This window comes from Heterodontus francisci, chromosome 2 (genome assembly GCF_036365525.1).
Source record: "Heterodontus francisci isolate sHetFra1 chromosome 2, sHetFra1.hap1, whole genome shotgun sequence".
NCBI classification, from domain to species: domain Eukaryota; kingdom Metazoa; phylum Chordata; class Chondrichthyes; order Heterodontiformes; family Heterodontidae; genus Heterodontus; species Heterodontus francisci.
Window position 1 is genome coordinate 127,263,245 of NC_090372.1, and position 13,472 is coordinate 127,276,716.

The 13,472-nt window shown below is 40.5% G+C and overlaps 1 protein-coding gene across 3 annotated transcripts in view; it reads right to left on the reverse strand.

The window, feature by feature from the left end:
• Nucleotides 1-13,472, reverse strand: part of galnt1 (UDP-N-acetyl-alpha-D-galactosamine:polypeptide N-acetylgalactosaminyltransferase 1) — a 203,273-nt gene that overhangs the window by 24,245 nt on the left and 165,556 nt on the right. For 2 of the 3 annotated variants that reach the window (XM_068010558.1, XM_068010548.1), the window contains exons 9-10: nt 12,314-12,453; nt 10,260-10,358 (exon numbers count right to left, since the gene is read on the reverse strand). In XM_068010558.1, coding sequence (XP_067866659.1) covers nt 10,260-10,358; nt 12,314-12,453 — 239 coding nt within the window. The remainder of the gene's footprint in view (nt 1-10,259; nt 10,359-12,313; nt 12,454-13,472) is intronic. The other variant, XM_068010567.1, reaches the window with a different exon arrangement.

The window sequence follows — 13,472 nt, forward strand, 5'->3', positions numbered from 1 at the left end:
TATTCGGTTTCAAAAAAAACTAGGCTCATTGATTTTACTGAAAGAACATGAAAAAATACTGGCAAGTAAAATCAAGGAGAACCCAAAGATGTTTTATCATTACATTAGGAGTAAGAGGATTACTAAGGAAAGAGGAGGACCCATAAAAGACCAAAAATGCAACCTATGCGTGAAGGCGGAAGACGTGGGTATGGTTCTTAATGAATACTTTGCATCTGCCTTCATAAAAGAGGGGCCGCTGCAGACACTGTAGTTAAGAAGGAGGAGTGTGAAGTATTGGATGTGATAAACATAGGGAGAGAGGACGTATTAAGGGGACTAGCATCCTTGAAAGTGGATAAATCACAAGAGACAGATGAAATGTATCCCAGGCTGTTAAAAGAAGCCAGGGAGGAAATAACGGAAGGTCTGACCATCATTTTCCAGTCCTCACTGGATACAGATGTGGTGCCAAAGGACTGGAGGTCTGCTAACCTTGCATCTTTGTTTAAAAAGGGTGCGAGGGATAGATTGAATAATTACAGGCCTGTTAGTCCAAACTCTGTAGTGGGAAAATTACTGGAATCAATTCTGAGACACAGGATAAACTGTCACTTAGTAAGGCACAGATTAATCAAGGATAGTCAGCAGGGAATTGTTAAGCGAAGATCTTGTCAGACTAACTTGATTGAAATTTTTGAGGAAATAACAAGGAGGACTGATGAGGGAAGTGCAGTTGATGTGATCTACATGGGTTTTAGCAAGGCTTTTGACAAGGTCCCACATGGTAGACTGGATAAAAAAAAAGCCCATGGGATCCAGGGGAATGTAGTAAGCTGGATACAAAATTGGCTCAGTGGCAGGAAACAAAGGGTAATTGTTGACTGGCACTTTTGTGACTAGAAGGCGGTTTCCACTGGGGTTTCACAGAGTTTAGTATGAGGTCTCTTGCTTTTCGTAGTATATATTAACTTTTCTTTTGGGCCTCCTTATCTCGAGAGACAATAGATACGCGCCTGGAGGTGGTCAGTGGTTTGTGAAGCAGCGCCTGGAGTGGCTATAAAGGCCAATTCTGGAGTGACAGGCTCTTCCACAGGTGCTGCAGAGAAATTTGTTTGTTGGGGCTGTTGCACAGTTGGCTCTCCCCTTGCGCCTCTGTCTTTTTTCCTGCCAACTACTAAGTCTCTTCGACTCGCCACAATTTAGCCCTGTCTTTATGGCTGCCCGCCAGCTCTGGCGAATGCTGGCAACTGACTCCCACGACTTGTGATCAATGTCACACGATTTCATGTCGCGTTTGCAGACGTCTTTATAACGGAGACATGGATATTAACTACTTGGATGTAAATGTAGGGGAAGTGATCAAGAAGTTTTCAGATGACAAAGTGACTGCGTGGTTAATAGCGAGGAAGATAGCTGAAGACTGCAGGAAGATATCAATGGATTGGTCAGGTGGGTAGAAAAGTGGCAAATGGAATTTAACCCAGAGAAGTGTGAGGTGATGCATTTGGGGAGGTCAAAGAAGGCAAAGGAATACACAATAAATGGGAGGATACTAAGGTGCAGAGGAAGTGAGGGACCTTGGAGTGAACGTCCACAGATCGCTAAAGGTAGCAGAACAGGTCGATAAGGTGGTTAAGATGACATATGAAATCCTTTCCTTTATTAGCCAAGGCAAAGAATACAAGAGTAGGCAGGTTGAATGAGGATGAAAGCACCTTTAACAAGGTCTGACTATTACACTGGAAGACAGAATTGGAACAGCAATCATAGACAAATGAATCACAAGATTTCCCAAGGAAGAGTTAATAGGTACTTCAGATGTGACACAAAGTATCATAATGCATGAATTTTTTTTAAAAATTCACTCACAGGATGTGGGTGCCGCTGGCCAGGCCAGCATTTATTGCCCATCCCTAATTGCCCTAACTGAGTGGCTTGCTAGGCCATTTCAGAGGGCATGTAAGAGTCAACCACATTGCTGTGGGTCTGGAGTCACATGTAGGCCAGACCAGGTAAGGACAGCAGATTTCCTTCCCCAAAGGACATGAGTGAACCAGATGGGTTTTTACAACAATTGACAATGGTTTCATGGCCATCATTAGACTAGCTTTTTAATTCCAGATTTATTAATTGAATTCAAATTCCACCTTCTGCTGTGGTGGGATTTGAACCCATGTCCCCAGAGCAATACTCTGGGTCTCTGGGTTACTAGTCCAGTGACAATACCACTACACCACCGCCTCCCCAACAACTTAGGAATTGTCCTAAGCGGAGGGGCAGTTCTTGAAATAACACACAGCGCAGAGAATTCTGAGGCAGAAGAGGAAAATACTGATGGATCTGAACGAATTGTACTAGTCACAAGGAGTTTTAGTCCTGCGATGAAAGTGTTAGTTGCAGATTCGTTCAACTGTGCTGTACTGGAGAGTGCTTACATGTCGACAGTATGTAGAACTGAATGAATCCAGATAGTATTATAACCATTCAGTTGTGGGGATCGACGCAAGGTTAAAAAAATTCATGCATTATGATACTTGGTGTCACATCTGAAGTACCTATTAACTGTTCCTTGGGAAATCTTGTGATTCATTTGTCTATGATTGCTGTTCCAATTCTGTCTTCCAGTGTAATAGCCAGACCTTGTTAAAGGTGCTTTCATCCTCATTCGACCAGCTTTAGGTTTGGTGATGACAACACATTGAAGTCACTGTAGAGAGTAGTAATTCCATGTAAAATAGCAGGACTAAGCTATTTTATCAGTACTGATGTAGTCTCTAGTGAAATACCTTTACTGTTGAGTAATCCTTAAATGAAAAAGGCACAAATAAAACTTGATATGGAGCATGAGAAGGCAATTGCTTTTGGAAAGTCAGTGAATTTGCAGTTTACCCAGTCAGGGCATTATTGTATACTCTCAACAAAACCTGATGTTTCTAGTCAGAGCGTTAGAGAAGTATTAATGGCATCAGGTGTTAAGAATCGGAGATAAAAAGCTAACTGTATTAGAATTACACAGACAATTTGCTCACACATCTGGTCAGAGATTAAAAACCCTGCTAAAAATGCAGATGTGATTGATGAAGGCTATGCGAGGATAATAGAAGAGATTAGTGAAAAGTGTGAAATCTGTAAAAAAAAAAAAAAGTATCAGGACACCATCACGTCCTTTTGTCAGCCTTCGATTGGCACGTGACTTTAACAAGGTAGTTGCCATGGATTTAAAGGTATGGGACAAAAACAAGAATATTTTCATTCTACATTTTATAGACCTAGCAACTAGATTTAGTCTTTCTACAATAATAGTAAGGACAAAAGGGTGATTATAAACAAAATTAGGGAGAAATGGATAGGGACTGGACTTGGGGCACCAGCTAAGTTTCTGACTGATAATGGAGGGGAATTTGCCAATGACGAGTTCAGAGACACATGTGAAAACATGAACATATTGGTTATGAATACTGCAGCTGAAAGTCCTTTCAGCAACGGACTGTGGAAGAAATCACACAGTGGTTGATGAAATGCTGCATAAAATCTTAGCTGACCAGCCAAACTGCAAGTTGACAACTGCCCTGGCATGGGTGGTTCATGTGAAGATTTCACTTCAGATGGTCAGAGGATATAGTCCCCATCAATTGATCTATGGGCGGAATCTCAAATTGCCCTCTGTACTGTGTGACAGTCCTCCTGCTCTAGAAGATATTATAATTTTAGGCTCATATTTTTCTGCACATTTGAATGCTTTACATGCAGGGAGACAGGCTTTCATCAAGGCTTGAGGTCTTCGAGAAAGTTCGGAGAGTTCTGAGGCATCGTATAAGGCCATCTGAGGTGGAATTTAATTCAGGAGATTTGGTGTATTATAAAAGAGAGGATCATAGGGAATGGGGTGAAAGAGCGGAGGGTAGGAAAGCGCAGTGCAAGTTCCAATAGTGGGTCTGCAAGTGACTCTAGTGTAAGGAAGCAATCATGTACTGGAGAAAGAGCCTCCAATAATGTGCGAGGGAGATCTTCTAGCAGTAGTCCCGAAAGACATCAAAGTTCTAATCGAGGCCATAGTTTGAGAAGATTCCAAAATGAAATGAAGGCTAGAGAGCAGTCTCTGAATAGAACTAGAAGCAGAAGTCCTCATGACGGTCAAGTTTTAGTGGCTGCCAATAAACTTGGGGATAAACTAATGAGAAGCAAAACATAAGGAATTAGAGAGTTGGAGAGAGTTTGGAGTTTATTTGGAGGTACCAGATAGGGGACAGCCTCGTCACATAGATGGATTTGTACTGAAAATGTCCTTCCTGATGGAACTTATAAGGCTAAAGTGAGACTAGTTGTGAGGGGTTTTGAAGAGTGACTGGGTGATACTGGGTTAGAATGGACTCTTCCACAGCTGGAAAAGTAATCTTGAAAATACTTTTAGCTCTTTTGGCCACATATTCATGAGTGTGTAAATCCTTTTTGACATAAAAGCAGGGTGATACTTTTCAGAGAGAAGTATTTCTGAAATCACCCAAAGAGGCAGCAGATGCAGAAGGTGGTCTGGAACTCACTGCCTGAAAGGGTGGTAGAGACAGAAAACCTCATTTCATTTAAAAGGTGCCTGGATGTGCACCTGAAGTGCTGTAAAATGCAGGGCTACGGACCAAATGCTAGCAAGTGGGATTAGGCTGGGAGGCTCTTTGTTTTTTCCAGCCGGCGCAGACACAATGGGCTAAGTGGTCTCTTTCTGTGCCGTTAACGTTCCATGATTCTAACACTGAACTAATTTTTTAAAGAGCAAAATGTATGATTAAGCAGGTGCCATTGCTGAATAGATGATCAAATAACAGGCTAGACGCAGACCAGGACTGGAGCACTGTGGAGCAGGCCAGGAGTGGATGGGCTGTGATCTGAGAGTCTAAACCAAACAGGAGAGGAGAAAAAATAACCACGAAGTGACATCACAGGATAATGAGTCATTTGGGACGAACACACTGGTAAGCTTTTAATTTGACCTAAGTTAATCAAACTTAAAGTAAGATTTGATCAATTAATTAGTATAAAAACTCAAAACCAAAGCCAATTTTATAATCTGATTTATTAAAATCAATGTTCAATTAATCAGTTAAAGTTAACATTAAATAGGGGATAGCAAAATTAAAGAATCTGAATCAAAGGTTTTTAGATGAGTTAAGTAAAAACATCAGTTAACCTCCCTATAAAATAAAGTGGCATCAGCAACTGATTGGTGAATAGCTGGTGAATCTATTTATTATAGTAGTATGTTTAATAGTTGAATGAATAGAGGCATGGAAGCTTGAACACATGGAGTGCACATCCTGTTCCAAGTGGGAACTCCAGGACCCTCCTTGTGTCCTGGAAAACACATGCAGGAAGTGTAGTCAGCTGGCAGAGCTCCACGTTTGGAGCATGAGCAGCAGCTGGCATCACTGTAGCACATCCGTGAGAATGCGAGTTTCGTGGATAGCACGTTTATAGATGTGGTCACCCCGCATCTTAAGGGTATGCGGGCAGAGAGGAAATGGGTGACCTCCAGGCAGTCAAAAAGGACCAGGCAAGTATGTAGGAGCTCCCCGACGGTACTGCACTTTTCAAATCAGTACTCTACTCAGAATACTGGTGAGCGATGGTCCCTCTGGGCTGTGCAGCCACAGCCTAGTCCACCGCACCACGGCTGCCTCAGCTGTTTAGGAGTCGCAGGAGGAACACTGGAAAAGCAATAGTGATAGGGGATTTGAAAGGGGAACAGACAGGCGTTTCTGCAGGCCCAGATGTGAATCCAGAATGGTATGCTGCCTCCCTGGTGCTAGGGTCAAGGATGTCACTGAATGGCTGCAGAGCACTCTGAGGGGGGAGGGTGAACAACTAGTGGTCATATCAGTACCAACGACATAAGTAAGAAGAGGTCCTGCAGACAGAGTTTAGGGAGCTAGGGAAGAAATTAGCAAGCAGCACCTCAAAAGGTGGTAAATCTCCCTATTATTCCCAGTACCACGTACTAGTGAGTATAGAAATAGGAAGATACAGAAGATGAATGCATGGTTGCAGAGATGGCACAGGAGGGAGGGCTTTAGACTCCTGGGATACTGGAACCGGTTCTGGAGGAGATGGTACCTCTACAGGCGGGACAGGTTGCACCTAAACAGAGCTGGGACTAATGTCCTTGCAGGGCAATTTGCTAGTGCTGTTGGGAGGCTTTAAACTAACTTTGCAGGGGTGTGGGAGCAGGAGGTAATATCAGAGAGGAAAACCAAGGTGCATAGAGAATTGGGAAACAGATGGCACTACAGTAGGAAATAGTAAGCTATTAGGTGGGGTCAGAGTAAGAGGAAATGTAATGAGGTCTAACTTAGGGTTACTATGCATATATGTGAAGGCAGGAGTGCAGTGAATAAGGTTGGTGAGCTACAGGCGCAGATGGCCGCATGGAAATAGGATGTTGTGATGAAAACGGAGACTTGACTCAAAAAAGGGCAGGAATGGGTACTCCATTTTTCTGGATACAAGATGTTCAGGAAAAATAGGGAAGGAAAAGGGCGGGGAGGGGTAGCAGTATTGATTAAGGAGAACATAATAGTGCTGGAGAGAGAGAGAGAATATCCTAGAGAAGTCAAGGACAGAATCAATTTGGTTAGAGCTAAGAAACAACAGAGATACCATTACATTGCTGGGTGTATTCTACAGGACACCAACTAGTGAGAAAGATATAGAGAAACAACTTTCCAAGGAAATTAGAGAGATGCAAGAATTATAGAATAGTTATAATGGGGGACTTTAAATGATCCTAATATAGACTGGGATAGTGATAGTGTAAAGGGCAGAGAGATGCAAGAGTTTCTAGAGTGTGTTCAGGACAATTTTCTACATCAGTACATTTCCAGTTGAATGAGAAAGGAGGCATTGCTGCATCTGGTTTTGTGGAATGAGAGGGGTTAAATGAATCAAGTGTCAGTAGGGGAACATTTAGGGGACAAAATCATAGTATAATAAGGTTTAGGTTGGCTATGGAAAAGGACAAGAAGCAATCCAAGGTAAAAATAATTAATTTGGAAAGGGCCAACCTCAATGGGATGAGATCAGATCTTGCCCAGTGAAACTGGAATCAGACAATGGCAGGCAAAACTGAAACAGAACAATGAGCTGCCTTTAGTAGTTTGGGTACAGTCAAGGTACATTCCCACAAGATAAGGACTGACATTCAGCCCATGTTAATTCATCCATTCAGAGAGATCCTAACATTTCCCATTGTAATATCTAGTTGTTTCAAAAATAGAGAATTTTTGACTCCACTATTCATGAGCTGAAAGTTTATTCCTCACTTTGATCACTTTGTACGTGAAACAAAATCCTAAAACTACCTTTTATTAGTTCAAACTCATGCCCACTAGCTGTACCCCCACAATTCTATTTAGACGAGTTATTCTGCATTAACTTCTTCATAATTTTTTTTTTTTATAAACAGTCTTGTGTACCTCCTGCAAGACCATCTCGTGGATGTATTTGTAAGTTGAAAAGCCCATGTTTTTGCTGTCTTTCCTCATAGGGGAAAGGTACAGCAAACAAATCCAGAGCTCCCTGGATGATGTAAGAGATAGAGAGTAAGATGAAGCAGAAAAAATTGTATATGTCAGATGGCAGGTGGATAATGCAAGTAAGAACCAAATTGAATATAGAAGGTTCAGAGGGGAAGTGAAAAAACAAATAAGAGAAGCAAAGAGAGTGTAAAAGAGACTAGCAGCTAACATAAATATAGGCACATAAATAGAAAAAAGGTTGATAAAAGAAGTGGGACTGATTCAGGGCCTAAAAGAGGATTTACGCATGGAGGCAGGGGGTATGCCTGAGGTACTAAATGAGTACTTTGCATCTGTCTTTACCAAGGAAGATGATGTTGTCAAAGTCATAGAGAAAGGGGAGACAGTTGAGAACATGGATGGGCTAAATTTGATAACGAAGAGGTAGTAGATAGGCCAGCTGTAGTACTTAAACTTGATAAGTCACCAGGACTGGATGAGATGCATCCGAGGATGCTGAGGGAAGTAAAGGTGGAAATTGGGGAGGTACTGGCCATAGCCTTCCAAACCTCCTTAGGTACAGGAGTGGGGCCCAAGGACTGGAGAACTGTTACACCTTTGTTCAAGAGAGGGTGCAAGGATGAACCCAGCAACAACAGGCCAGTCAGTTTAACTTCAGTTGTGGGAAAGCATTTAGAAATGATAATTTTGTCTCAAGTTAACAGTCACTTGGACAAATGTGGATTAGTTAAGGAAATTCAGCAAAGATTTGTTAAGGGAAAATCATGTTTAACTAACTTGCTTGAGTTTTTTGATGAGGTAACAGAGAGGGGTGATGAAGGCAATGCTGTTGATGTTGTGTACATGGACTTCCAAAAAGCATTTGATCAAGTTCCATATTAACAGGCTTGTCAGCAAAGTTAGAGCCCATGATAAAAGCGACAGTAGCAGCATTGTTACAAAATTGGCCGAGTGTCAGGAAACAGAGCACTGGTGAATGGTTACTTATTGGACAGGAGGAAGGTATACACTAGGGTTCCCCAAGGGTTAGTGTTAGGACCTCAGCTTTTCTTGATATACATTAATGACCTAGACTTGGATGTACAAGGTACAATTTCAAAATTTGCAGAGGACATAACACTTGGAAGTCTTGTGAACTGTGAGGAAGATAGTGATAAACAGGCTGGTGGAATGGGTGGACAAGTGACAGATGAAATTTAATGCGGAGAGGTGTGAAGTGATTCATTTTGGTAGGAAGAATGAGGAGAGGCAATATAAAACAAAGGGTACAATTCTAAAGGGGGTTCCAGGAGCAGAGAACTTGGAGGTATCCGTGCACAAATCATTGAAGGTTGCCGGCAAGGTTGAGAAAGCAGTTAACAAAGCATATGGGATCCTGGGCTTTGTAAGTAGGGGCATAGAGGACAAAAGCAAGGAAGTTATGATAAACTTGTATAAAACCCTGGTTCAACCTCAACTGTATGTTCAGTTCTGGGCATCACACTTTAGAAAGGAAGTGTAAACATTAGAGAGGGTCTAGAAAAGTTTCACAAGAATGGTTCTGGGGACGAGGACCTCCAGTTATGTGGATAGATTAGAGAAGCTGGAGCTGTTCTTCTTGGAGAAGAGAAGATTTGATTGAGGTGTTCAAAATCATGAGGGGTCTGGAGAGAGTTGATAGGGAGAAACTGCTCCGGTTGGCAGAAGGATCGAGAACTAGACAGCACTGATTTAAGGTGACTGTCAAAAGAAGCAATGGTGACATTAGGAAAAACTTTAACGCAGCGAGTGGTTAGGATTTGAAATGCAATACCTGAGCACATGACGGGAGGCAGATTCAATTGGATTTCAAAAGAGAACTGGACAATTATCTGAAGAGAAAAAATTTGCAGGGCTATGGGAAAAAGGCAGGGGAGTGGGACGAGGTGAGTTGCTCCTGCAGAAAGCCAGCACAGACACAACGGGCCAAATGGCCTCCTTCTGTACTGTAACCGTTCTACGTTTCTATAATAATGACCTTCAAGCCTCAATTGTCCTAATGTAATCATACACTATAGCTGAAAGCAGATGATATGGGTTTCAATGCTACACTACTCTAGATTCACTTTTCTGTGACATTTTTTGATTGAAAATAAATTTTAATTGGTTTGCAGAAGGTGCTACTCTGTTTTATAAATTACCAACTACTCAGGTTTTAATATTTTAGCTTATGTACATTTTGCCAAATTCAGTTCTCCTCACGCTCCGTCTTTTCAGACCTATACCATATATTCCTTTGTTAGCTGGGAAGCCACCACATCCACTAACTGCCCCAAAGAAATATGGTAAAAGCTAAACATAGCCTATAAATTCATGCTACCATCAGCAATAAAAACTTAAACCTACAAATATGCCCTCTCCCAGTATATGACCAGAGTGCTTCAGAAAGTATTTGCTTTTTCAATGTCAAACATAGCTCAGCAGTACAGCTAGTTGAGCACCTCCAAATAGAATAGTCACATATTGAACTTCAAGGGCTTACAATTACTCAAGTCAATCCAATCTTTGAATATTGGTTTAACTTGTTCTCCACCAATCAGCAGATGGAATTCCTGACCTTGCAGGGCATCCATATCACCATCAGAAAATAGGATAGTCAGTTACTATTGCTGTGTGTGGATTGTGTGGTCACACAACTAATGTTAATTGTTGAGTTGTTCATAGCTCAATACATTCTATACTGGCATTTGATGACAAACAGTGAAAATTAAAAATAAACAAAGAGCAGCTCACCTGATTGCCTCCCATACCATGACAGTTAAATATTCCCACTTTCTCATTTTCCTTTCTTGCCATATTATCCAGACATTGATTTGTATCTACATTTCTGATCTAAAAAAGACGAGGTAAAGAATCAGATTGCAGCCAGCCAGTTAAGACACTTTTGAAAATGTGCACTTCCCTAGCAGCTCCACTTGCTAAACCAGTTAGTGGTTGATCCAAATCAAACAAAGATCCTACGCTTGACTCTTGCTCTGTGCTAAATTACTTGATCTTAGTCAGGGCGTTGGTAGGGGTGCTACAATTGGCCTCAGTCCCGCAGGCTAAGAAATGCCAATTGCTAGGGTTTCTGCTGCTGCTTACTATGCAATGACTCCTGCGGGAAGTGTGCCAGTGAGGAAAGGATCAAATTCAGCTGTAAAACCCATGATCAAATAGCTTTCCAAAACTCTCCATCTCCGCTTAAACATGAGAAATGTCAGTATGCGAAAAAGTACTAAAAGGCATCCAATGAAACTGAAGCACAGGAAGGAATTAATGTTTTCAGGAATGGAGGGAAAGAACTGATTAAAAAAAAGAGAAAACTATGTGCCAACCTGAATTGAAGAGACAAAAATATTCCTTTAACAATTGTTCATAGTTTAAACAGTGCCATTTTCATTTTTCAGTTTAAAATCTGTGGACAATTTTCTACCACTGTTCTAAATAATGTTTCTCGTAACAAATGTTAGAATCTTATTAATGTTGTGAATATACAGCAGGTCCATCAGAATATGTAGACAAAGGTTAGCTGAATGAAGCTCTGATAAGCAATGCAAAATGTTAGTCATTTTCTTTCTTAAACATATGCTGCCAAATGTTGTGTATATCCAGCAATTTCTGATTTTATGTCAAATCTCCAGCATTTGCAGTATTTTTTCCCCCTTACTTCACTCTTTTGAAGTCTTGAACTGCTGCTGGTATTTGACATAGTTCAAATGGATATAGTAGGAAAGTATCACACATGCATACCCATTATGCTTTACTGAAAACTTGGTGACAATGCTGTTGTAACATAAATCCACTCACTTAAACTGACAGCATAACAAAAACCTCTTGGATTAGTGGGATGTAGGTAGTGGTGTACCAAGGGATCTGTACTGGAACCTCTTATTTTCATTGCATAATTGATTTAGAAAGAGGCACAAAAAGAATGATATTAAAGTTTGCTAGTGACACAAAATAAGAAAGCATGTAAGAAAGAATGCAAGAAATTACAGGAGCGTAAACACTAATAGCAGAGTGGGCAGATGTGAATCGAACATGTTGGAAAAAATACCAGTGAAAGGAAATAGATCGTTAACAGTAAGGCTTTTAATAAACTGAAGGATTAGCAAGAAAGTGATTGAATTTGTAGAAAACATACTTAGAGTATTGCATGCAGCTCTGTATACTATTATAGGAAAGATGGCAGAATTATGGAAATAATAATGAATATTCATGTGAATGATAGAGGAATGAGAGGTTACAGTTATGAAAAAGGTTGGAAAAAATTGGGGAGTGTGTCACTGGAACTGAAAATATTAAATGGGGATCTAAGAGGTTTCAATATCATGAAAAGTTTTGAAAGGGTAAATAGTGAGACTGTTCCACTGATGAATTAACAAGCACAGCGCATAAACCAAAGATTATTAGAAGAATGAAAAAGGAAGTTAGAACAATTTTATTCAACACAGAGCATTATCAGAAAATGAAATAATTAGACGTAGAAATTAAAGCAGACTTAACAACATTACTTAAGAGGGAATTAGAAAAGTATTTGAAACTGAAGAATATGAAATATGGGCAGGAAAATTGGATTAGAATGGAGGCAGCTCCTGATGAGGAGCTATCACCACAAAATGAAAACATGCACCAGTGATAAACAGAAAAAAAGCAGCACTCATTACTTTACAAGAATCTGAACTCAGTACTCTATTGAATATCATGTAATGAAAACAGTGATAGTCTTGTTACAGGCTAGTTATGACTAAATATGTATTTTCAGAAAATTACAACCACTTTCAGAATCGAGCTATAACTCGTACCTCTCCCAAGGAAAAATAATGTCGTGGAATGTGGGAATCAGGATAAACATTTTCCAGGAACCAAGAGAAAGGTTTACATGATAGCTTTTGCCTTAATGTTTTGCGTGCTGTTACGTCTCCATATTCAACCTTTGTTACGCCTGTTGAATTAGAACCAAAGCATTGTAGATCATGAAACAAATAAAACATTTGTGCTATGTTCAGATGAAGACAATTACACCAAAAATGTTAACTTATCTCTTTTGTATACAAATACTAGCTGGCCTGCTGAGTGTTTTTAGCATATTTTCAGCAACTGCAGTATTTTATTTTTGCTATTTATTAATATGGAAGCAACTTTTGTGTTTAGATTGCATTTTCAAATTTCCACATGAACTCGAGGACTACACTTAAATACATATGATTACTATACAAAGGTAATATTTCCTGCTACAAATATATAATGGAGTAAGGGGTGCACAGAGAAGGGACTTCACCCGAGTGAGATGTAGTCAGAGTGTGAAGATGGGAATTTGGTTCACATGGTAAGATCAGGTATGTTTTTCTCAAGTTTCAATTTAGATTAAGAGTCAGGCTCTGACATAAAAGTTTCAAATTTCAAGCTAGTTAAATTGCCTTGTTAAACATGGTAGCTGCCTGCCAGTGGCAGTTACCCGTCAATCAGCTGAAAGTAGTTGCTTCAATAGGTGTTAATTACTATAGCAGGAAGCTAAGCTCGCTAGTGACCCATCAGAGGCTCTGTAAAAGCAGAGCGGGCTTTCACACTCGACAGAAAGGAGACTTTGCCTGAGTGAGACATAGTTGGATGGTGGGAATGTAGCTCATATGGGAGTGAGATGTAATCAGCCTGTGAAGGTAGGAATTCGGTTCATGTGGGAATTCAATGCAGAGGGGGAAAAGAGGTGCTCCTTTTTCAGCTGCCAGTAGCTGTAGAAGACCCAAGCTGCTTCCCAGAATTAGAGGGTAACCTAGAGACAGCAATGAGAGTTTGAAGAGCTAGGGTGGGGAGTGTGCAGGTTCAGAGCATTCCAAAGAAAACTGATGTGTGATGTTACAGCAAAGAAGATAAGTGATTGGTTGCTGAACATTTTCTCTTTTCCTCTTATCTAAACAAAGGAATTTTAACTGGGGTGAAGAACATAGGAGCAGGAGTTAATAT